This window comes from Sminthopsis crassicaudata, chromosome 1 (assembly GCF_048593235.1).
Source record: "Sminthopsis crassicaudata isolate SCR6 chromosome 1, ASM4859323v1, whole genome shotgun sequence".
Classification (NCBI taxonomy): Eukaryota; Metazoa; Chordata; class Mammalia; order Dasyuromorphia; family Dasyuridae; genus Sminthopsis; species Sminthopsis crassicaudata.
Window position 1 is genome coordinate 748,366,509 of NC_133617.1, and position 25,205 is coordinate 748,391,713.

At 44.6% G+C, this 25,205-nt stretch overlaps 1 protein-coding gene across 9 annotated transcripts in view; it reads right to left on the minus strand.

The window, feature by feature from the left end:
* The window catches only part of CACNA1D (calcium voltage-gated channel subunit alpha1 D), a 292,709-nt gene that overhangs the window by 74,887 nt on the left and 192,617 nt on the right, over positions 1-25,205 (minus strand). For 8 of the 9 annotated variants that reach the window (XM_074284468.1, XM_074284463.1, XM_074284469.1 and 5 more), the window contains exons 16-27: positions 22,318-22,432; positions 21,669-21,738; positions 21,039-21,105; positions 20,315-20,459; positions 16,360-16,489; positions 12,713-12,772; positions 9,882-9,988; positions 7,661-7,748; positions 6,840-6,947; positions 6,115-6,167; positions 3,398-3,544; positions 530-731 (exon numbers count right to left, since the gene is read on the minus strand). In XM_074284468.1, the coding sequence (XP_074140569.1) occupies positions 530-731; positions 3,398-3,544; positions 6,115-6,167; positions 6,840-6,947; positions 7,661-7,748; positions 9,882-9,988; positions 12,713-12,772; positions 16,360-16,489; positions 20,315-20,459; positions 21,039-21,105; positions 21,669-21,738; positions 22,318-22,432 (1,292 nt within the window). The remainder of the gene's footprint in view (positions 1-529; positions 732-3,397; positions 3,545-6,114; positions 6,168-6,839; positions 6,948-7,660; positions 7,749-9,881; positions 9,989-12,712; positions 12,773-16,359; positions 16,490-20,314; positions 20,460-21,038; positions 21,106-21,668; positions 21,739-22,317; positions 22,433-25,205) is intronic. The other variant, XM_074284465.1, reaches the window with a different exon arrangement.

The following is a 25,205-nucleotide window of genomic DNA, read 5'->3' on the forward strand; positions in this document are numbered from 1 at the left end:
GGGTAAATGCACCCCGTGGGCACATGCCATGATCCCCCCAGGAGCTGGGGATTGCGGCATACAAAATGCACTTTTTACATCATGTGATCCTTGGCAGGGAGAACAGAAGGGGCCCTCGACAGACTACATCTTGGGCAGCCCTGTCAAGGTTGTTGTGAGGATAAAATGAGATATTTGCAAACTTAGAATTAGTGTATAATTGCTAGTTATTATTATTATTATTGTTGTTGTTATTATTGCTCAAGGTCACCCAGTTGGATTCAGTGGCAGAACCCAGTTTCCCTGATCCCTAGCAGCAGCATCCCCTCAATGCGAACCAGAGCGCCAGGAGAAGCCGGGACTGAGGCTCAGACAGGAAGGCCCGCTCAGGAGGGCGTCCCCGGAGCCAGATGTCCCAACACAGGGCCAGCATCTCCAAGCACAAAGAACCCTCCTAACTCTGCCCGGCACCCTCTCGGCAGCCCGGCCGGACGCACACGGCCCCCTCTTCTGCGTGGGTCTGGGAGCCCCCCGGGCACCTCCTTCTTACCTGGTTCTTGTCCAGCTCACAGTTCTTGTACTCTTTCTCCCCCTGCTCCTGAAAGGTGACGATCACAAAGCCCACAAAGATGTTCATCATGAAGAAGGCCACAATGATGATGTAGATGATAAAGAAGATAGAAATCTCCACCCGATAGTTGTAGATTGGGCCCACGTTCTCCCCATTGGAGTCGATGGCTTTATACAATAACCTGAAAATAGACACGTGCATTAAAAATTGGGCTGGGGATTCCTTCCTGCCTCCGGCTTCTCGGGGTTTTCCCTGTTGCCAGACCAGCAAGCTCCCTGCTCCAAATTCCCCTAGGATGCAGCACGTACTGTTTTATCGGATGAGTCCATTAATTGTTTTATTATGAAGTTAACAAATTAAAATGTTAAATATAGAAAAACAGAATAAGAGGATTACACAAGAAATTATGAATTTCTTACACAAAGTCTTTCCCCAGTACACATTTAACTTCATAAAATTGCTCTAGCTTGTCTGGGTGTTACCTTCAAAACTTCCTTCTCTATTCTGTGCATTTTAAAAGTTTCATTGAGACTTTCTTTGCCCATCTAGTTCTTCCTCCCATCCCCAAAATGCCCTGTCTTGCAGCAAACAAAGATGTTCAAGTCAGACGGTTCTGAAAATGACCCTCTTCCTCGGGGCCTCCAGTCTGGCCCCTTTCTGCCAAGAGTCGGGAATCACGCTTCGACATCAACCTTCTGGAGCCAGGATCAGTCTTGACCCCGACGCAAGTTCTTGGGTCTTTTGGCGCTGTTTTCCTTCTCAATCGTGGCCACTGAATAGTAATTTTCTTAATTCCTCTCATTTTACTCAGAATGACTTCATAAGTTTTTCTCAGTTTCTTCCTAGTTTTCTCTGAATCCTTCATATTCATACTTTCTTGTGGCATAATAATAACCTACTAACATGTGATAATTTGTTCAGACATCCCTTTATTTATTTGTTGGCTTTGAGTATTTTTTGTCTCTCCAAGGAAATTGTCTCAGGATTGGAACTTCCACTACTGTGTCTCTCACAAATATTTAATTTTTTTGAGGTTCTAAGTAAATATCTGTTCATGGATCAGAGGGTTTATAGTCAGAAGATTCCTCAGGCCTGATGAGGTTAAGTGACTTGTCAAAGATGCTAACTGGGAGAGCCAGAATTCTACTTAAAATACTTGGTTCAAGAAATAGTGCTCTTTCCCTGCCCCACAATTCCCTGCACACCCCAGGCTATCGCCAAAGGATGAAGGCATCCCATAGAATTCTTTCAACCAGAATTTTAATTTCAAAAAGGGTCACGTAGCCTTTGTGAGTGTGTGTGAAGGGAAGGAATTGTGATTCCCTGGGACTCTGGACTAACAGAAGGCATCCCTGAGGTTGGGCTCTGGTGAGAAATTAATAGCTGGGTGGTTCCGGCTCTCGTTTATCCTCAGAAAGGTGCTGGTCCGAACCCAATACAGCAAGCACTAAATGTAGACATAAAAATGTGTGGATCCATGGGGTCTCTCCCCAAAAGGGGGAGTGGTCACTACTCTTTCCTGGTCTTAAAATTACTCCTTCAGCACTTATCTCCAATTACCCAATGAGAACAGCACTCTGCTCAGGTGGTCAAGCCGTGTCCCTGGTGCAGCATTGTGTACTGTGTACTGGTATGTGGCACAGCATGGCATACGTGGCCATATTGGCATGGCACAGTGTACTGGTACAGCATGATGTATGTGGTGCAACATGGGTTATGTGGCACGGCATACATGGCACAGCATGGCATACATGGCACAGCATGGCATACTGGCACGGCATGGTATACCTGGCACAACATGGCATACATGGTTCACTGTAGCATGCTTGACATAGTGTACAGCATAACCACTGTGAAGACCCACAAAGAAAGCGAGAGAGAGCCCTGCCCTTGGGAAGACAAACTGGCCATGGATGCAGGGGACGCTGCTGGAGCTCTCTCTAGAAAAAGTCAAAAGCTTTGCCATTAGGGATGAACAGCTTCGACATCTTTCCAAATGTCTCCCAAATCTCTCTCTTTCCAAGAGGACTGGATCCTAGAACCGTGCTACTTGTATATCTGGTCATTGTTTATCACCTGTTCTACTGATCAACATTTCCGTTTTTTGATGAGGATGCTGCTTGGCGTGGTTCTATATGGCTACCTTCCTTCACACTTTTTTCCATTATTTTCTTTGACATTCTTAACCTTTTGTTCTCTATATGAATCTTGTTATTTTTTTTCTAGCTCTATAGAATAATCTTTTGGTAATTTGTTTGGTGTGGCTTTGAATAAATAAATAAATTTTGGCAATACTGTCATGTTTATATATTCTGTAGTGATTTTAGTAGAATTTTTCTTTCTGTCTCTCTGGAGGTTTGCCGATAATACATGGAAAATCTGATGACTTTTTCATAACCTGAAACCTAGATAAAGTTATTGATTTTTCAATCAATTTTAAGTGATTATTGTTTTTGAAATAAACCATCATTTTTATTCCATTTCAAATATCATCTACAAAAAGAGATTGTTTCATTTCCTTCTTGTCTTTGCTTATTTCCTTAATTTCTTCTTCTGGTTTTATTGCTAAAGCACTTGTAGCACTGTATCAACGGATAGACCTCTGAACACTTACATCTTCATGTCTTAAGTTCTAGTAGGCCCAAAAATCCCTATCTCACAAATAAAGACCTTCAAAATAACCTAGGGGAAATCCAACAATGGAAGAGAAAAAAACCTCCCAATTTTGGGGGAATGAGGAAAGGAAGGGGGAAGAGCAGTCAGCTGAGTTTAGGAAAAACATTTTAAACAGTAAGTATGATCCTGGGACTAGTTCACAGAAGGAGCCACGGGTCCCTCGATACTCACGCAGGCCATCCTTCAAATGTGGAGACCGTGAAAAGAGCCATCATCGCCGAGAGGACATTGTCAAAGTTGAAATCACTATTCTGCCAAACTCTCTCCCGAACCATGGGGCTATTCACATCGCCATCTTTGTAAAGGATGAAGAGTCCCCTAGAGAAAGACAAAAGCCACATGGAATCTCCATGAATCCCTCTACAAACATCAAGGGTGATGATCAATGCAGAGCCCACTGTCCCCAAGTAGGGGCCACCTTCCCGGCCCTGCCCCTCTGTCTTTTCAGAGCGACTCTGGCCACCATCCAAGCATCCGCCCTGCACTAAGGCTTAGTCTAGGTCTCAGTAGCCTTCCATCTAAGGTCATCCCACCTGTCGATCTGCTCCTCCATCTCCAAACATCTGCCTCGCAAGGCTGTGGTCAAGATCAAATGAGATCCCACCTGGAACACCTCCATAAGCGTTAGCTCTGGGGAAGATTTATCTAGAAAATATGAGCTTGGAGGATGTCTGCACTCTCCTCCAACCCTACATCTATGATCCAATGGCTTCTGGGTTTTCTAACAGTGATTTTTAGGTGTCATCCTCAACATGGAAACAACAATAAAAAATCTACCACAACATGAACATTTCACATTTATGGATACTGTGCAATGAAGAATAAAATAAAGCAACGCCAGGGCAACGATAGGAACAAGAAACAGTTCTTGCCATTGAGAAGCAAAAACAAAAGCACACATTAAGCGCAAGTGCTGCTCTAGCTGTAAAATCAGGAGGATGGAGCTCTGAGCAGCAAAGATGGGAACGGCTCAGTGGTCCACATGCTCCTTCAGCCCCCTGATGGCCGACGGCACCCTGTAGGGGCAGGCTGGGGCTGGAAAATTAATGAGTTTTAGCTCTGGCTGCAACAGCTCGACTAGCGGCAACTAGCTACTGCAAAAACCACAAAACCTCAGCCGGTTTCTGTTCTCATGAAAAAGGAAATGAAGATCCTCTCAATGCTTTTTTTTCTCCAAAAGAAAACCCTAACCTGATCTTTTTTTTTTTTTTTTTTTTTTTTTTTTTTCTCTTTTCTGAGGCTGGGGTTAAGTGACTTGCCCAGGGTCCCACAGCTAGGAAGTGTTAAGATTTGAACGTGGGTCCTCCTGAATTCAGGGCTGGTGCTCTATCCACTGCACCACCCAGCTGCCCCCTCCTAACCTGATCTTACACTGGCATCTCTTTAGTCAGAATGAAATTCAGTCAACCTCCTTTACCTGCCAAGCTCTGGAATGTAAGAGCTTTAAGATGCTTCTGCGTCAAAACCCTATCTGTTCTCGACTTTATTATAAAATGAATGTTTGTGGATTAATTGACATAGAAGATAAATTCTGTTCTATTTTGATCATTTTTGCTCTAATCCCATGTCCCTTGGGAAGGCCCACTTTGTGCTGTGATATGTCCCTCTCTTTTCTAGCGAAAGCGCTATTAGCCACAGAACCTGAGCGAATTCATCACTGAAAAGAAGGCATTTCAAAAAGGGACCCAGTCACAGAATTGCCTTAGTTGCTTCTTGTGTTAAATTTAATTGACACTTTAAACAAACTACACGTAAGGTCAGAGTACTAAATACTCCTTCTTTTTGAATCTTTGCAAACTTAAATGTCCATGTTTGTGGATATTTGTTAAGTTTAGAATACAAATATTAAAAAAACAAAAATAGAGTGAACAAAGGAGCGAGTGAATTAGATGTGACTATGATGAACAGGAGGGGCATGAGGGTGCACGGGAAGAACCCCTCTACACTTCTCAGCACAACGAAAAATGTGTCCCCAGCTGAACATGTAGAATTCCTTCCCCATATCTCCCTGCACCCTGGAGAGCACATAAATGCGTTTAGATGGCGGAACGGAGGAAAGGGGGAACGCTGGGGAACCATTCATAAAAGTCCCTCATTCTTTCAGAACTCTTCTCTTCTTCATGGTAAGTCACCAGCTTTCTCACCCGAGAAGATTCCCCACTCCTTTTGGCCCTTTCATCCTCTCAGAACCTCTCTTTTTGAAGCAAAGGGTCCAGGCCAGCCAGGCTCCCTCCCTGTCTCTGGACTTCCTCCTCCTGACTTGTTATTTCCTGCTCTCTCCCCATACTTTCTCCCCATCTGGATGGATTTGTCTTCTATTGTAATATAAACTTCCTGCGGACAGGAAAGATCTTTCACTTGCCTTGATTTGGATACAGAACTGTTAGCAGAGTGCCTAGCACTCAGTAAGCACTTAATGTTTGCTGGCTAGACTTATTCAGGAAAAATACTTGAAGAAAATCTAAAACCTTAGAGAGGTTCTTTTCTGTTTTTTTGGTTTGTTTTGTCTTGGACCCCTTGGGCAGCCATCTGCTACAGCCTTGGGTGGGCCCTTACCAGAGTCATGTGTTTTAATGCATAAAATACAACACAATACACAGGATTACAAAGAAAACCAATTCTTTTGAAGGAGGCCACAAAATACTAAAACAAGTCCACAGACCTCAGGTTAGGAATCTTTGATATAATCTAGCTCACTGACAGATCATACACGAAGGGATTCCCTCACATCTCCCAGAGCCAGAGCAAGCTCCAGCGTTCACTGGAAAGGCTCGTCCGGGTAACGAGACTGTCCATCCTGCCCGGGGATGCTCAGGCTCTCGCCTGCTCTCTGAAGCTGTGCTCGGATCCTTTCTCCTTCTTCCTCCCCAGTTCCAGGCCCTACTCACCTGCACTCTTCAGGGTTACTTTTGGCTTCATCCGTGCACCGGTAGAACTTCCCCTAAATATAAATAGAACAGGAAAATGTAGCTCTTTGAAAAACTACAAAATGAGGGTCTAGAGGCACCTTGCCCACCCTTACCCTCTCTATCCCCAAACGGATCCTGGTTACCTGGGAGACAGGGAGAACTCTCACCACTGAGAAGGCCCTCATGTCTCTTGCCCTCCGTCTGCCCCCGGCCCATTCCAGAAGCTATTCTAGATTGATGGGGCTCCCCTTAGTCCAAGCTGCAGGATGGCTCATGGAACTTGGATGAGATGGAAATCAACAACCCAACTCTCTGATGAGAGGGAGATGCACCACGGCCTTACCCACAACCCTTGGCACTGCCACCTTCACTGGGCATCTAGGGCACCTTAGGACAACTTAATCTTGACAACTTTCTTTAAGTGTTGGCCCCCTAACTAGTCCGAGCATGAGAGCAGGAACGATCTTGTTTTTTCTGTGTATTCTTCCCCCCACCCCCACCCTATTATCTAGAGCCTGACTTTGTGGAAACACGAAACGTAATGTGCTCAAAGGGACACCCTTGGGGTCTGAGAGGAGGAGAAGGAATTCTCTTTGTCATGGCTGCCTCTGGCAGACCCCGGGAGCTGAGAGGTTTGAGCCTAAGTGTTGGACGCATTCATCAATCCATGGCTTCCAAGTCCGGGGCTCTCTCCCCAAGCCTACCTTAAACAGCTGCACCCCAATGCAGGCAAACATGAACTGAAGCAGGGTGGTGACAATCATGATGTTGCCTATGGTTCGGATAGCGACAAAGACACACTGAACCACATGCTGGCGAGAGAAGAAAGGGACAACAGGAGAGAACATGGAGACTCAGTTGTGACATCTGGTCCGCTCGCTACAGCCTGGCTGGGAAGTGTGGTGCTCAGAGGGCACAATGGGGGGGTGTCTGTCCCAAAACTCCCTCTGCATGTAAAATAGAGACCACGGGGGTCCTGGTGAGCTTGGGCAAATAGAATACGTGGTCAGGCCACGGAGAGCTCGGGCACATAAAATACATGGCCAGGCCACGGAGAGCTCGGGCACATAAAATACATGGCCAGGCCATGGCAACCCTGGTGAGCTTGGGCACACAGAATATATGGTCAGGCCGTGGCAGCTGTGGAGAGCTTGGGTACACAAACTATGTGGTCAGGCCACAGAGGTCAGCAGCTCCTACCAGGAGGTTCTGGGTTAAAACCTAGCAGGCCTTTTGATGTTCAGGAAGCTTGCTATTTGCTCACAAGTTTTCACTTGTTACTCATTTTCTGATGGAGAGTACAAAGCAGGGCACCAATAGCTTTATGAGCTTTCTCAAACTCACGCAAAGGGAGTGCCAGGGCAGAGGGGGTTCATCTCAAGATAAATTGGATTAGATCACTTACATGGGTAGAGCCCACTTTGAAGTTAAGGGGATGAACCCCAGTCTGGCTCAGAAGAGGCCGGGACTACGAGGGTGAGACATATCAAGAACCACACATTTTAAGAAGAGTTTGAATAAGAACCTTAAGTCCTTTTGCTCTGTTGATGGCCCTGAGAGGCCTCAGGACCCTTAAAACCCTCAAAATCTTCACCACGGAGATTGCACTTGACCTAAAGAAAAGACAAATGGGAGGAAACCATCAGTTGGATGCTATTCATTTGCTTTCATTTGTCATCATGGAGGTGACTCATTTGTAAATGACCTTTAGACACAGATACAAAAATTAGCACTACTTCTTTGGCTCAAGGTCAGTTAGACAGTCGACTACCATTTTTTTTTAACTGACTAAAAAAATTTATTTGTTTTCCCCATTCTATAATTTCCCTTCTCCCAAGTTTATTAATGTTGATTGTGCAGAAGGTTTCAGGTTTTTTTGTAATCTTTTTTTTTTTAAATATTTTAATAGTTTTTATTTACCAGAGCTATGCATGGGTAATTTTACAACATTGACAACTGCCAAACCATTTGTTCTAATTTTTCCCCTCCTCCCCTCCGCCCCAATGGCAGGTTGACCAATACATGTTCAATATGTTAGAGTATGAATTAAATACAATATATGTACACATGACCAAACAGTTGTTTTGCTTCGACTGCCATTTTTAAATGCTCACTATGTTCCAGGCACTGTGGAAAATCCAGAAACAATTGAACATTTCTGAACCGTGTTCTTGTTTAACATTCCATTACAAAAGACTGAACGTAAGTCATAGATTTGATATTGTTCTGGGAGAGAAAATGTTTTGTTCATAAAAAAAATAAAATAAAGTTAAATAAACTCTCACCCCTTGAGTCGATACTGTTCTTCCTTCTATTACTTCCTTCCTTACTCAGCCTTACCCTATTGTCATTATAGATCATCGTTTGGAGACTATGATACTGGCAGAGACTAGTATCACCTAAAGCATAAAGGGATGAGGATCTAAGAGAGGAGACTTAGAAACTCTCAGTCTTTTTAAAGAAGAAACTCCCTTCTATTTTCTCGGTTCTTTGGAGGAGCAGGAGCACTATTAATAATCAGGTTTTGAATAGGTGCTTCAATGCCACAGATATTTGTGGCGGGGGAATGATGTGGCCAAAGACTTCGATTATTATGACTTCTACCCTAGGTTTTGTGAGTATTTCAAGCACTGAAGAGTACGGGCTGAAGATGTCGGGCCATATTCCTCCTTCCTGCTTAAAACATGCCCAAAGGGAAGAAAAAAGATACTTGAATGAGCCAAATCAGTTCCAATAGAGCAGAAATGAACTGAACCAGCTACACTCAGCGAAAGAACTCTGGGAGACGACTATGAACCACGACATGGAATTCCCAATCCCTCTATTTTTGTCCGCCTGCATTTTGGATTTCCTTCACAGGCTAATTGCACACTATTTCAGCAAAATAACTGTTTGTACATGTATACATATATTGTATTTAATTTATACTTTAACAAATTTAACATGTATTGATCTACCTGCCATCAGGGGAGAGGGGTGAGGGGAAGGAGGGGAAAAATTGGAACAAAAAGTTTTGTAATTGTCAATGCTGGAAAATGACCTATGCATAAAATTTTTGTAAAAATAAAAAAAAAGGAAAAAAAGAAAAAGAAAAAGATACTTAACAATGGCTTCTACAACACATACTCTTTCCTATTGAAAATGTCTACAGATAAAGACAATGTGATAGAGTTGATGTCTTATAATCCATCCATAATCCCTGCTCCTGATTTCACAATCAGCTACCCAGGGACTTCTGGGGATAAACATAAAACCACAGAAACCATCAGCTAATATATAGGAATAGAATCAAGAAAAGGCAAGAAGTAACACAAGGAAACATGAGCCATTGCCAAATTAAGAAATTGCATGTTAAAGGTTGTCATTTTTTTCCCCTGAGACTGGGGTTAGGTGACTTGCCCAGGGTCACACAGCTAGGAAGTGTTAAGTGTCTGAGACAAGATTTGAACTCAGGTCCTCCTGAATTCAGGCTGGGGCTCTATCCACTGCGCCACCTAGCTGCCCCTACAGGTTGTCATTAAAAAAATTATCTATCCCCAAAGTTTCACCAATATCCATCAATAGAACTAGACTTACTCCCTTATCCTACCCCTGTAAACTTCGGTATTTCCAAAATATTAAGAATGGACACTGTCTCAACCTCCAAAGTGACTGTGGGTATTGCATGCACATGCACACACACACACACACACACATACACACACACACACACACGTGCACACACACACACAGATTTGGTTACTTACTGGATCCCAAACGATACCAGAGAAACGCCCACAACCAACATGTCCAGCAAGTTGAAGTAGTTCCTACAGAATGCCCCTTTGTGAAGGAAGGCTCCAAAAGTTGTCATCTACAATGAGAATTGCAAGTAAGTGAATGTTTCCCTCCTTCTCCAGGGGTACTTCCACTTGGGCTGTTTACAAGACCCCTAAGGAGGGGGTGCATGTACCTAGAAAACATCATTTATACGGTGAAGATGCTATAAAACCAAAAATGTGAGAAGGTGCTTAACTGACATTTTTAGATGCAAAGGAATATGGGCCCATGACTAGCTAAGGCAAAACTAATCATCTTAAAAGGAACAGTTTGTGTCTCCCAGTAGAGGAGCTTAAATTCTCGTTCATGTCCTCACTTGACACGTGTGAATGGTACTTCTCTTGAGCAGGGACATCTTGTCTATTTTTGTTGTCCTGCTCGCAGAGGTAGTCCGCCAAAATGTGAGGGTGCTGCCGTCAGTGACCCCTGAGAAACTAATCAATAATTGCAAAGTTCCAAAACAGCTTCCTCATTTAGGCAGGAGAAAGAAAGCTGGTTCTCTTTTCCCCTGTTGGCCACTGGCTCCACATCCATAGAGACCTGCATCACCTGCTTCAAAATCCTTATAAATCTCTCATGATCTAAAAACTGCCCTCTCCCTGACTCCCATAAGCAAGTACATTCACCGATGTACATTGGACTAACATGAAACAGGTTTTATTCACCACACATAAAATCCCATCTTGTGATTTTAAAGTCACAGCCTGTATATCAACAGGTTATAAACATACTCCCATACGTAACGTTCAGAATCTTCCTGGTTCCATGATCCAGTCAGTACTGGGTAGTGTATCAATCACATGAACGTGACAATCACATGAGAAAAGAAATCCAGCACGATATCTTTCCAAGCCAAAAAGAAGCACGATGCTGGGGTTCACCAATCAAGAAAGAAGAACTCCAGTTAGGACATGAGCAGCATATCTGGAAGGTAACCAGCCAGAACCCCACTTCTTGGCCACTGGCCCCTTGGGATTTCTTGACTGGAAGCCTACCCAACATAGAGTTACACAGACCAAGAGATCTTCTCAAATTGTCTAAAATGTGTTCAATATTATGGGGCATTGAAAAAAGAGAGATATTTTGGGAGAAGTAAGTAGTGATATCTCCTATAAAGAAAAGTAGGTGTCTACACTTGGTTCGGGCAGCGTCCCAGCTAAGGCAGCCCATTGGGATGAGCACTAGACTGGCTTTCTTGGTCTGAGAATCTGGCATCCATGTAAATGTGTATGCCCTATGGTCACTGTATTCCCTCGACTACTTTTCCCTGGTAGTTTTTGGAATAACCTGGTCAAATGATCACAGAATAACTGCATTTAACGATAACTGAAAATTTTAACATCGAAAAAATGGATTAATTGGAGTTTTTTTTAGTCTTCGGAGCTAAGAATAAAGAGCTAATTATGCAGGAAGACGTTAGTCTCAACATCTTATTTAAAAACGATTTCCAGAGTAAAATTTGGATCGATACACAAACATTTTACATCCAAGTGTAATACATCCCTTATTGTTGCTCTGACTGATGACCCTGAAGGACTGACGGCTAGATTCTGTGTCTTTGGGAAAAGATGGCATTAAAGTAAGGCAGGGAAAGGGATGCAGACCCTCATGGAAGAGCGTTAGCCCATACAATCCATTTCCCCCTAACCGGAGCACGGTGGCACTGAGCCAAGTCCTATTTTCATCTTGTAAACAGCCCAAGTTACCGATATGATTTCATACAAAGGGATACACACAAAAGAGACCAAAATGGCTCTAAAAAGCATGAGCTGGTTAACACTCGGAACTGCGCACTTTGTTTACTGATTCTCATGGAGGGGGCCGCTTGCCTGAGGCCCGGCTCCTTACGGAAAGCCTGCACTGTCTGGAGCTGCAAGAAGGCGTCAGACACATTTCAAACCAGCTCTCAATGAGTCCTAAGCTTAATGATGCGCTGCCCATTGTCCAATGGAGCATTTTCCACTGGAGGTCAAAAGGGCCCTGTCTGTGTGCTCCCTGGAGGGCATCCCTCACGATCAGTGCACCAACCCCATGGGGCAATGCCAACTTTTCAGTCATGCAAAGGCCAGACATTTAAGTTATCGGTATATGTTTACTTCTTGGCGGTTTTAAAAATAGTCCCAAATTTAAAACAGATGCAGAATATATTAACACATCAATAAACCCAAGTTATCTTGCAAATCCTGTTGCAAGAAAATAGCAGTGTACTATTTTAAGTCTCTGAAAATATAATCCAGTAAGAGAAACGAGAAATGAAATGTTCCCTCCATAAAAGAGGATGTGATCCTTTATGTGTCAGAGCAGGGGAGAGAAAGCTCACACACAATGAATTAAATATCAGCAGCGGACACTGTATTTTTTTAAAGGAGCAAAATGAATTCTCTCATTAATATCATAAAGCAAAGTAGCTCCTACATGCAATCAGAATTTTTAAAAATACAACAAAACCAAATAGATTGTTACAGAATATGTCCTAGGACCAAAAAAAAAAGTTTAGCTTGAGCAAAGAAGACAAAAACAAAGCCCCAAACAAAACAAAACACTTCAAGCGTCCTTCCTGGGCGAGGGACCCCCAGGAATAAGTGTCCTTGAAACACACGCCTGGGGAAACCTGTTACCTTCAAAACGATCTCAAATGCAAAAGTACCAGTGAAGACATAATCTGCGTACCCTAGCATCTGGAAGGCAAGCACAAAATTGAAGCTATTATTGCGAAAGCTGCTTTGGTACATGCAAGGATTGATGAAAACGCCATTACCTTTAACAGGATTTCGACAGTAAAGATGGCTGTGAAAGCATAGTCAAAGTAACCCAGTATCTGTAAGGTACAACAGGTGGCAGAGTGAGGAAAACGGGCCGGAACCGGACCGAGAGTCCCAGAATACCCCATGCAGCTCCCCCTCACGCACCCACCCCCCAGACTTATTCAGGGAAGCTAAGCAATGACCGTTTAGGCTGAAGGCCTAGGGCTGAACGTGCTCATGTGCAACAGGCTCTCCTGTGGTTGAGACTACAGCATGATGCTCCAGCCCTAGCTGGGCTCACCGGCTGCAGCACATAATTTATGGCACTAACTCGACGAAGATTTCTACCTCCTCCTTCATCCTTGGCCTCCCATGGCAAGTGAACCTCAAAAATGGACTGGGCCTGTAAGGTCTCCCCAGAATAACTCCCCTCCTCATTGCCCTGCTGCCTGAGAGCGCTAGCCAGTGACGGAGGGCTTCCCTTGCTGGCCCCGCTGACCAGCAGATAACTGACTAGAAGTGAATTACATTGTCTAGGCCAGGGGTTCTCAAACTATGGCCCGTGGGCCAGATGCGGCCCGCTGAAGATGTTTATGCGGCCCGCCGGATTATGGCAAATGGGCTGAGGGTCGGAGACAGAGTGTGAGCTTTTGTTTTTACTGTAGTCCAGCCTCCAACAGTCTGAGGGACAGTGACCTGGCTCCCTAGTTAAAAAGTTTGAGGACCACTGGTCTAGGCTGCTCTGTTGGCAAGAGAGACAAATGATGCAGCCATAGCAACTGGCCGAAGGTGGGCAGCCCTGTCTGCATTTCCTGCTCCTCCTAAGGTGACAACAGAAGAAAGAAATAAGAAACCTCTTCCTGAGACAATGATCGTTCCTGTACTTTTGTAGTAAAATATGGAAACCTTTTAGGTGCCAAGCAAATTCCCGCACCTAACAACACACAAGTTCAGAAAATCTTCAACTAGCCAAGAATTTAACTATTTCTTATTTGCTCACAGGACACTGTATGAATTTCTTGGTCCACTAATCCTCCAAAAAGGGACATTAAAGATCACCTTCTCCAACCCCAGCACATCCCAGAACTATAACTCAGAAGTGATACGACTTGTCCAAAGTCACGAGGCAAATCCGTTGTGATGAGAAAGCTCCTGGTTTGCCAGTTCAGTGCTCTTTGCATGTTCACTTTACAGAGCAAGGTCATGTTAACATTTTAAAAACATGATCAAACTCTGGGTAGCTTCTTGCTGTTCATGTTAAAATAAAGCAAAGGCCAATGATTAAAACAAGAGTTTCAATAAGAAGAAGTGACCATTTTGCTTTTTCCCTAGGAAGTCATATTATCACTGCTGGGTTAGTACATCCTCTCAGACATTTGGGAGCTTGTTTCCCAATGGCTCAGACCACACAAGGTATATTTAAGAAGACTTGCTGGGTCTCCACAGGATGTCCTTCCTACATCAGGGCAGTGATCCATCCAAGAAGATTGGGGACAGCCCAGAAAAAGCATTTGTGACTCACTGGAGCTGGATCCCTGAGGCTGGATTCCTAGAGCTCGAGGATTCACTTCCAGTTCATTTTCTACCAAGTCACTCACTCAGATATTTCATAACTTTAAAAAACAGTACGTCCACAGGACTGGTCATTCCTGCAGAGCCCAGCAACATCAGCAGCCAGAAAAGATGCTCCCTAAGGGCAGCAGGAGAGAAGGACTCTGGGCTACAGGGCGGTACGGCATGTCAAGGGGCTCCCCAAGCTTCCCACGGTCCCACCACAAAGGCTGGAGCCTGATAAGTCTGGCAAGCACAGCTCTCTTTTATCCACACTAGATGAGCACAGAAGTCACTTGCTGTTTGTGTGTTTTATATTAATATTTTATATTAATAAATAATTTTATATTAATAAAGCTCCACAGAATTTTCTCTAAACACTATCATTCTTCCAAATGAGAAAGTATAATCAGGCTTATGCCCAGAGGTCACGATCTTTACATTAACAACAATATACAATATTAGTTCCTTTTTCTAAAGTGAGTTTTAGGGGCAGCGAGGTGGTGCAATAGGTAGAGCACCAGCCCTGTATTCAGGAGGACCTGAGTTCAAATCTGTCTCAGACATTTAACACTTCCTGGCTGTGTGACCCTGGGCAAGTCACTTAACCCCAGCCTCAGGGGGGGAAAAATGAGTTTTAGTTCCCTCACAGCAGATAGGGTATCCTATGAGTCTGATAAATTGGATCATATTCCAAATTTCAAAACCAAAATAGTTGGGATAGCCAGAAAAATGTCACTAGTCACGGTGTTCTCGATTGTGAACTCTGGGGCAACACTGACTGATCTGAAACCTATTCTGTCTCCAAATCTTAAAGAAGCAGATGTATTAGAAGAGGCACCTGCCAGGGCAGAATTGTGGGGTGAGGGTCCCCATAATACGTGACTAGCACAGCTACCTCTTTTCATGAAAACCCCAAAGTGAAACTAACACTGGTGTCAGGGATGCCCAGTGCAAGATGGGAAGAGGAGGGTGATGGGGTAGAAAGGAGATTATCTGAACATCCCTCTCTTTTTTATGAGTTTGGTGTGGTGTGTGTGTGTGTGTGTGTGTGTGTGTGTGTGTGTGTGTGTGAGTGTGTGGATGTCAGTGTGTGTGTGGTGTGTGTGTGTGTATGTGTGAGTGTGTGGATGTCAGTGTGTGTGGTGTGTGTGTGTGTGTGTGTGTGTGTGTGTGTGTTCAAAGTCTTGGCTAAACTGAAGGCTCTAAGGAGGAACATAAAAAAGAATGGACCAATGGAACACCAATCCTTTGTGATCCAAATGTATAGGGAACATCCCCATCAGTGAAGGAAAACCTAAACCCAGGGGCCCATTTCCTTGGGAACGTCCAGGAGCTTCATCTTCCACAGGAGGAGCCTAAAGCCCTCATTTCCCAGCAGAGGCAATGCGCTGCCCCCCACAACAATGGTGTCCAATGGGGCTCAGAGGCCTGAAGAGCACAGCAAGGTCAGAGCTCCCTGGCCGACCTGCAATGAGACTTCTGGGTACAGAACACACTGAACTGAATGAAATGCAGCCTCTCCCCCGCTGGCTGAAAGACTTAGAGAGGGCTTGCCAAAAGCTGCATTGGGCATGGGGAAAGAGCAAGAGAAGGCAAGGGGGCCTAGATAACTCATGATTTGGGAGAGTAGTGTTGGGCTAATTCAGAGAGCCAGATTGAAAATTTAATTTTATAGACGTTTATAAAATGCAAACTTTCTAGCACATTTATGTCATGCTCTCCAAACTCTTAAATAATATAGCATGAGATTAAATATTTAATTTAAATTTAATCTAATTTAATTTAAATTTAAGGTAGAAGGGGTTTTCCAAAATAACCTATTATTTGGGAAATTAAACCTGGAATTCAGGTTTTCCCTCTGAACTCTAAATAATCATTTGCAAACTGTTCATCCAATTAGCATAAAGAATAAATTTAAATAATACTACACCTCAAATCGACTTAAATTCTACATCAAATGGGTTCATAACAATTTTAATACAAATCATTTTAGCATCCCTACACTGAAACAACCCCATGCAGCCTGGCAAAATGAGAAGAAAATGAGCATAACGGAAGCCCCCTGATCCATGTGCCCAAGAGTTAGTCCACAAACTTGCTGGCTTACGATATTCCGAAAGGAGTGGCTCCGAATGGGGTCTTCAGCGGCGAGGGACGCGCTGCTGAGCATGATGAAGACAAGGATGAGGTTGGTAAAGATGTGGTGATTGATAAGTCTGTGGCAGCCCACTCGAATTCTGAGGAGAAAACACAATTTCTTTTCAGATGCCATCTAGAGAGTACTGAAGGGTCATTTACAAATCAAGACTTTTCTGAACAGTTCTGTATAATGGGTGAATAAGCTTTTGTTCTCACTTTCCAAAAAGGGAAGAAATAAAGTCCCATTACAACAAACTTAAAGCAACGATCAAAAAGCCCGCCTCTTACTGAAATGTAGTTGTGTCAGCTCATGGTTTGCAACAACTGATAGAGATTTTGCTTTAACTATTATATGTTGTTATGGGATTTGACTTGCCACAGAAATCCTCCTCAGAGGTCTCTTCAGATCATGGGGAAGGGGGAATCACTGAATTTTGATGCCTATTCCAGCAGAATATGTGGTTAAAAAGGAGTCAAGAATGGGCCAAGAACGGGCTTCTGCTAAAGCTCAGAGAGGCTCAGCCCCTTTAGGATCACCACTGAAAGATGGATTATTCGGTCAAGGAAATCCATGATACAAAATTAAACACAAGACTCTGAGACCTGCGGATCCCCCTTTTGCTGCCACCATAACCTAGTGAAAAACCATATCCAGAACAAAGAATCATGCAGACAACTTAATTCTGGGCAAAACCAAAGTCCCGTGTCCAATGAGCTGACACATTTCTCCATTCGCTAATATCTTCTCTTTCTTCCTTTCTTCATTGTTTTTCATTCACGTACATTTGTTCAACCATTCGCCAACGAAAAAGTAATATACTCCCTTCGATTCTAGCTGTTTTCCCATCTCCTTCCAATTCCTCCTCAGGATCAGATTTATTTTGCTTCTGTCTTTTCCCACGTCACCTCTCTCCTTCCCATCTCAGTTTGTCTCCTTGTGAGTTTGGCCTATTTCCATACCAAGCGTGTGTGTGTTTCAATGCACTTAGAAGATATTCAGAGTTCTGAAGGGACACATTTCTCCATTAGATTAACACCGAATCTTCATACAGACCTCTTGCTGGAATAAATTTGCTTTTCTAGGTATCTCTAGACTCTTAGGTTTAAATTTGAAATCTTTAATTTGACTCTGCTTTTCTTTTTAATCAGAAAATTTTGAAAATCATCTATTCTACTAAAGATCTATATGTTCCTCAGTGTTGAAAGGTAAATTTTTCCTGGTCATAAGCCCATCTGGAATATTTTATTAGAAGATCCCTTCTTCTCCCTTATAGAAGATGGCTAGTCTTGAATGTTCCGATTGGTTGTTCCTTGATACCCAAACTGCTTTTTTTCTGAATATTTTTTTTCTTTAATATGAGGACTCCTATCCATGACATTACTGGAAATTTCATCTTGGGATTTGAGAAGTAATCAATGGGTTCTTTCTCACTTCACCATGCCCTTTGGTTTAATCACTATGGACAGTTTTTATACATAATTTTTTGAAATGAAATGTTTGGGTTTTTTCTTTAAATCATGGCTTTATAGTCTCTTCTTGACCAACTTTGTAGGTCAGTTTTTTTTTTTTTTTGGTTTTTTTTTGTTTGTTTGAATAGGACATTTTCATTTTCTTTATTTTTTTTCAGCATTTTAAGTTTATTCTAATATTTCTTCCTGTCTCGTGGAATTAAGAATATTTTGGTCTAGACTGCCTTTCAATTATTCTGTTACTTGGGTTAGATTTCCCACATCTTTTCTGCTTGACACAGAAGTAACGATTTAATAAATGCTTCATTCATTCATTGATTCATTTCTGAGCTTTTTTCCTTTCAATTTCCTTCAAGAGATGTATTTAACTTATTATCTTGTTCCATTCCTTCTGGATATTCACATCCTTATGGGAAATTCTTGGTTTTTATTGAAATCATGCTTGCAATCATTACGGAGTTAGATATAGAGTCGTTTTTGAAGTTGGTGCTTTCACAGAGTTATTCATCTCTGGTTTTAGTTCCTGGCCCGGGCCTTTGGGCGTAGGCCAGATTTTCTTCATTTCTACCTTTTTGGGGGGGGGTTATCTGTCTGTTTAACCTCACCCACGGCCTTTAGGATTCCTTGATCTCAGTGTCCCCTACATCTTTGGGTTTGGGGCCCTCTCCAGGGCTGGGAATTGCAGAGTCCCTGGGCCTAGGAGGTTCTGCTCTGATCACTACCATTCTATTCCAAGGACTCATATGGTCCCTCTCCTATTGGTGGAAGAGAACAGCTTTTGGGGGAGCTCTCCAGGCTCCACTAGCCTGCAGGCAGTCATGTAGCACAACGGATAAAGAGTCAGGTCTGGAGTTTGGAAGTTCTTGGTTCGCACTCCAACTTGGATACTTACTGGACTTTTGAGCAAGTCACATCCCTTGCCTCCCTCAGTTTTCTCATCTATCAAATGGGGATAATAATAGCACCTGCCTTCCAGAGTTATTGTGAGGTCAAATAAGAAAACATCCCCGATAGTCTCTGGTGATACTGGGAAGCTACCAGCCTGGTTCTTGGCCCCGGTCCCCTGTCCTACTGTTTGTGGGCTCCTTGTAATGAATTTTTGTGCAGCTCTGAAGTGGAAGACATCCCTTACTGTAGCTTCTTATTGAATTTCGGATTTCTGTGAGGGTTGGTACGGGGGAACTGGGACTCTGCTTCAGGCACACAGCTGAGCCAGAAATACAAATCATATCAATATCAACCTTATCGTTCTGTTTTAATCAAATTAGTCCGGCACGGTTTACTTTTAAGAAATCCTAGAGTGCAGATAGTCATCCTATTTCTTTCTCAATACTTACAAATCCTTACTTTAAAATGTGCATTTTAATGGAATTGACAATCTGCTCTCTGGCCTACAAGGACTCACAACTCACGTTTATTTCTATCAGGATCCAAGTTGGCAAAAAGCTTTCCTAACGACTCACGGTGTGGCCGGAGATGTGAACATTGTTAAGCCCGGTTTCTAGATGAAGAAGCTTTTTGAAGAGTAAAAAAGCTTCCCTCATGCCACGTAGGGCATCAGATGCCAAGTCCAGCCCGCTGCCTCTCAAGGGAGCAACCTCTGCCTTCTGAAAAGAGGGGGCCCCGGCCATTCAGCAGCTCGCGTGGATTCACTCCTCATGTCTCGGGGAGGGCTCTTAGACCGACTAATTCACCCCAACCATGTCATGACCTCCAATATCGCAGGTGAGTCTGCCAGTCAATAACGTGCATTAAATGCCCACTTACGTGCTGCGCTGAAGGCTTAATGCACGTCTCATTTGTTCCTCAAAACAACCTTGTGGGTGGATGCTACAATTATCCCTATTTTAAAGTTGAGGAGACTGAAGCAAACAGCGGCTCACCCAAGGCCATAGGCTGGATTTGAACTCCGATCTTCCTAACTCCAGGCCTGGCTCTCTCATCACTGACCCTCCTAGCTGGGGGGTGAGCAGTAACCGGAGAAGCCAGGATGAAAAGGGAGAGGGAGGGAGAGAGAGGAGAGCCAAGCCGCCTAGGATCATCTGGGGGGAAAGCTGGCCGGGCAGTGTTTGCTGGAAGGTAGCCTGGGGGAGTATGCGAAGTGGGGAAGCTCGGGCGTTCGATGCCAGGCAGATCAGGGAGCTGAGGTGCGGAGGGTTACGTGGGTTGCCTGAAACCATGCAGCTGGCGCAGGTGCCAGGGAGCCTTCCTCTGAGCCCTCCTCTACACCATGGAGCCCTCCTCCATACCGGGAGCCCTGATCTGCACCGAGGAGCCCTGATCTGCACCGGGAGCCCTCCTCTATACCAGGAGCCCTGATCTGCACCGGGGAGCCCTCCTCCATCAGCCCGCCTCCTACACCAGAAGGGGCTGCCCATTTCCCTGCACCCACCGCCCGACTCCCCACACTGGCTCACGAGTAAAGCAGGGAACGAAGAAGAAGGCATATTTACGGATTTGTTTTGCTAAAAATGAAGAATGCGCTTCCTTCGGGAATGGGGATGATCTTCTCCTTCATATTCAACTCTGAGATTCTGCGGGGGCGGGGGCCAGCAGGAACCTCTGGTTCATCTTCTTCCTCCTCCTCCTCTTCTCCTACTTTGAAGAAAAACGTCTTTAAAGGCATGAAACGAGAAGATCTATTTTCAGGCAAAACAACAAACAGCCCCGAAGCTCAAACCCAGGCCCGTGGAACATCCCTTTGTGCCGTAGCAGCTCACGGCTCAGTCTCCTAGGAAAGGCTCCTGCTCTGCACTGAAAGCCTTTTAAGAATCTCAAGTCAGGAGATCAAAACTCCTTGACTGACAAGACTTTCACTCCCTACTGAGGGGCAGGAGTACAGACACAAGGGGAAACAGGAAGAGCCCCTCCTCCTCTTCCACACTGGAAGGCCCCCACAAGGGACCAGAAAGGGCTCAGTCTCAAGCGGACGGTTCTTCTGCTGCTGCTCCCCGAGGCCCCTTTCCTGGCAGCCACGCAGACCGCTCTCGGGCCACGCAGGTGACCCCCATCCAGCGGCTGACACGGAGGCCGGGGAAGAGAGGGAGTTAACTGGGCCCCACGGGGCCTCCATCTTGGTGAGGCGGCCCGGCCCAGAAACTCTGAGGGCTTCCTTAGGAATCCCGAGCCTCAGGGTCTACGAAATAAAGCCAGGAATCTTGGGGGCCAGCACCCTACCTGGGACGTCACACGGAGGGTAGGGGTCCTTGTCTTCATCCTCTCCTCTGTAGTCGTCAATTATAACCTGCAGCAAGGGAAGCAGGTCCAGCATGAGAAGGGGCGGCTGGACGCTGAACGCTGGCCACTGAACAATTGTGGGTCCTACCTGACCTGGGGAGGGGGAAGGCCTGGAAAACCAGCAAAGCCGGAGCACCCCCAAATAACCTCTGCCCCCAAAACAAACCACTGGCGAGAACCAACGAAGAAGAGATAAAGCTCCTCAGTTACGCTCCAGTGGGAGTGAGGAACCTGCACTCCAGTGGCCACCCCCAGAAGGACCGAGCCTCCCTGCCTCCCAGGCCATTGATCCTCCCATCTATTTTTAGGAGGCTCAGGAACCCATGAGGATGTCTCATGTTCCACCCTTTCCTCAAGCTGGGAGGAGCAGAAGACCTGGGATGGCGACCCCTCCCCCAGCCCTCTCGAGTGGCCCAAAGCCAGGAAGTCATGGGTCTGCTGCGGCCGACTCGTCCAGGCCTCCTGCCCTCTGACACTCGGACCCAGATGCTGGTGACTGCCCAGAGGCTGTGGGCAAGCGGCAGCCCACCCATCATAACGGCCCAGAAAGGAACACTCTGGAACAAACACCTTGTGGTCACTGTTGGCCATCGGGTTGACTTCTGGCTTGTCGTTCCTTTTATTCTCCAAACTTTCTTTTCTACAGAGAAAAGAACACAAACAAATGTTGAAATGCAAAGTGCTGGGTGTGAATGGAACAGTTTAATTGGGAACAAGATTTACCATTTTTAAAAATAGCATTAATCTACCCAAGAACTTTCATTAGCCTCTCGGGGCCAAATTGACTAAGGAGATCGTATCGAAATGTCCATCCCAAAGCCATTTTCATCTATCACAGCATCTACTTTATGACACTAAAACTAACCGCCTCAGCTCTTTAAACCCAAGAATGGCCCAAATCCCAGTCTAAAGAGTGGGAACAATGGAGCCAAAATGTTTGCCTTCGTCTGAGCGATTTCCGAGTATGCCGGACATCCGAGACGGAGCCTGTGAGCTCGCTCAGGGCAGGATCGGTGGCAGAAGTGACTACCGCGTGAAGATCACTGGGGTTTTCCCATGGCTGACTGGGATGGTCAGATCTCCTGAGCGTTCAGTCAGGAGTCAGCCCTAGGTCACCTATTCCAACTCCTCTTTTGAGAGCGGAGGAAACAAGCCCAAAGAGGTTGGGGCACTGGTCGGATTCACCAGGACCTGGAGCTCTAGCTGTGACTCCACTTACCTGGCAGTCTTTTTCCTTTCCTTTTCCTCTGCTTCTTCCTTCTGGGCAGTATTGAGACTTTCAGCGTCAGCCAAATTGTCCACCGCAATGGCCAAGAAAACATTTAACAGAATATCTAATCCAAATCATTTTAAGGATAAACATACTCTTTCAGTTTTGCTCTATTTTGGTCATTGTGGAACTCAGCAATGGTAAGGAAAAAAATATCTATCTATCTATCTAATCTATCTATCTATCTATCTATCTATCTATCTGTCTGTCTGTCTGTCTGTCTGTCTGTCTGTCTATTTATCTATCTATCTATCTATCTATCTATCTATCTATCTATCTATCTATCTATATACCAGCTCTGCTCCCAGGCAACTGCTCCATCTGATGACTAGGCATGGTACTGTGTGACTTTGGAAAGTTAGAGAAGCCACAATGATATAGAAAAAGAGATAAAATGTCAAGCTGATATTAATCTTTTTTTTTGAATTGAATCTGGGACTTCAACAGTGAAGAAACTTCCCACATCATGGCAGATATGCACATGCTCCTTAACTTTGGGTTTTAGAAAGCCGCTTGTGACACCAAAAGGTTAAGGGATTCCCAGGATGAGCCTGTCACAGACACGAGCCAAGGCCCAAGCTTCCCAAATCTCAGGCCAGCTTTCTCTTTACTAGGTCATACTTTGTGTGTAAAGACTGTTCCAGAATGCAGAATGGAAATGTGTGTGTGCATAAAATGTATACATAAACATATATTAAATATAACTCATACACTCATCTAAGGTGTGACTCTTTAGTAAAATGATGATTTAGTAAATAGGAATACCATCTTTCCAAATAACCCCCCCAGGAGTTTATTTTACAGGAGCTGGACCTATTGTTCACAACTATAAATCCGACTTGGAAACAAGTGGGCAAGGTTTTGACTCTCTTTTAAGTCCTCTGTGGTGCGCTCCAGGATTTTTCCTTCGAAAGTGTGGGTGATTTTCAGGACAAGTCAAAAGTTACAAAAGCCAAATCCAGTGAGCAAAGATCACCCACCTGGGGCCACTTTTCCCATTTTCTCCTCTGTTTTAAAATAACCTGGATGTAAAGGAACAAGGTGGCTTTTTCTTGAAAAGCTCATAAACCAGGGGTTCTCAAACTACAGCCCGTGGGCCAGACGCGGCTGAGGGGCGGAGACAGAGTGTGAGCTTTTGTTTTTACCATAGCCCGGCCCTTCCACAGTCTAAGGGACGGGGAACTGGCCCCTATTTACAAAGTTTGAGGACCACTGGCATAAACTGTCAATAAGGCAATTTTAAACAATGGGTTTCTGCTATTTTGAGCAATGATGACCTCATGAGCCTAGGTAAGAATGGGCCTCTCCCAGGAGGGGATGTCAGGGTCAGCAAACAGCAAGCCCTCGGAAACTCTTCTCTTTTTCCTCCACATCCTCCTCCATCCATTCTCTCAGGGGAGGCGAGGCAGGATTGGGAGACATGGGAGGTAGCCAAAGCAAAGGCATGGAGATGGAGGATGGAGGACGGTATATGAGGAACGGAAAGAAGGCCAGCCTGATGGGACCTCTGAGTGCAAGGTGGAAAGGAACGCACAAAAAGACAGGAAAGGTAGATTGGAGACAGGTTGCGAAGGGCTGGAAGAGGTCTTTATGCACAGGCTGTCTCTCCTCAGAGCAGGAGGCCTTGGAGCGGGCGGTTTATTTACTTCTCTGTCTTCATACCTCTGATGCTCCTCACTTGGCACATAATAGAGCATTCATCGAAAAACTGGTTGATTGATGACACAGTCAGTTCATTCGCCATGTTTCTGATCACATGACTTATATTTGATCACTGCACAGAACTCACATGTTCTATGTGTCATCTATTCCAAGAGGCTTGTGCTTTTTGTTTTACACGAGCAACATTGTCATTTTTGCTGTGATTGTGTGAGGTGAATCACATTTTAGGGTACTATGGGTAGCTGCGGGAAATTTTAACTTAAAAGATGGAGAACGGTACATCCATGTGACTGCATTGCTTTAACATCTGCTAAAGAGACTGGCCACGTTAACTAGATTGATTGTTCTCTATTAATTTCTTTAACTATTTGATGCGCTAAGGCAGTGGTCCTCACACTTTTTAAATAGGGGCCAGTTCCCTGTCCCTTAGACGGTTGAAGGCCAGACTATAGTAAAAACAAAAGCTCACACTCCGTCTCCGCCCCTCAGCCCATTTGCCATCACCCGGCGGGGCCGCATAAACGTCCTCAGCGGCCGCATCTGGCCGTAGTTTGAGAACCCCTGCGCTAAGGTCTGTATGTTGTGCTACATATACAGAAATATATTCATGGATTCTAGTATAATTTACAGAGACTGCAAATTCTTCACTAGAGGAGGCCATAAGGCAGCACTTCGTATCATGCCGGGCATCCATTAAGATGTTGACTACATGTTTGTTGACTTGATCTGATGTCATTTGTCCCATTACTATAGCAAAAATCTTTTCAATTCTAAGGCAGAAGCACATCAGTGTGAATTTGTAAAACACCTAAATTGGGGAATGTTTCCTTTTTAAAGAAACTACCATAGGTTACCCAGGACATCCCAAGGCCGTCACCTTGACTTTTTTCTTGTGCAGGGATCAGGATGAAGTAACACATTTAGGAGACAATCATCCTTGCTCTACTTAGAGGATGAAGGGCCTTAAACTCTTGGCTACAACCATGATGGGCCTTAAACTCTTGGCTACAACCCCCCCCAAAAGACCTAGAAAAACACTGAGCATGATTGTTGACCAGTGGATCACAGGAGCCATTAAAGACATCAAAGAACATCAAGAGAGATGCCAAAAAGAGGAAACTAACCTTGAGCAAAATCAGAGTCTATGTATCCCTGGGAATGCCAGACACGTATAA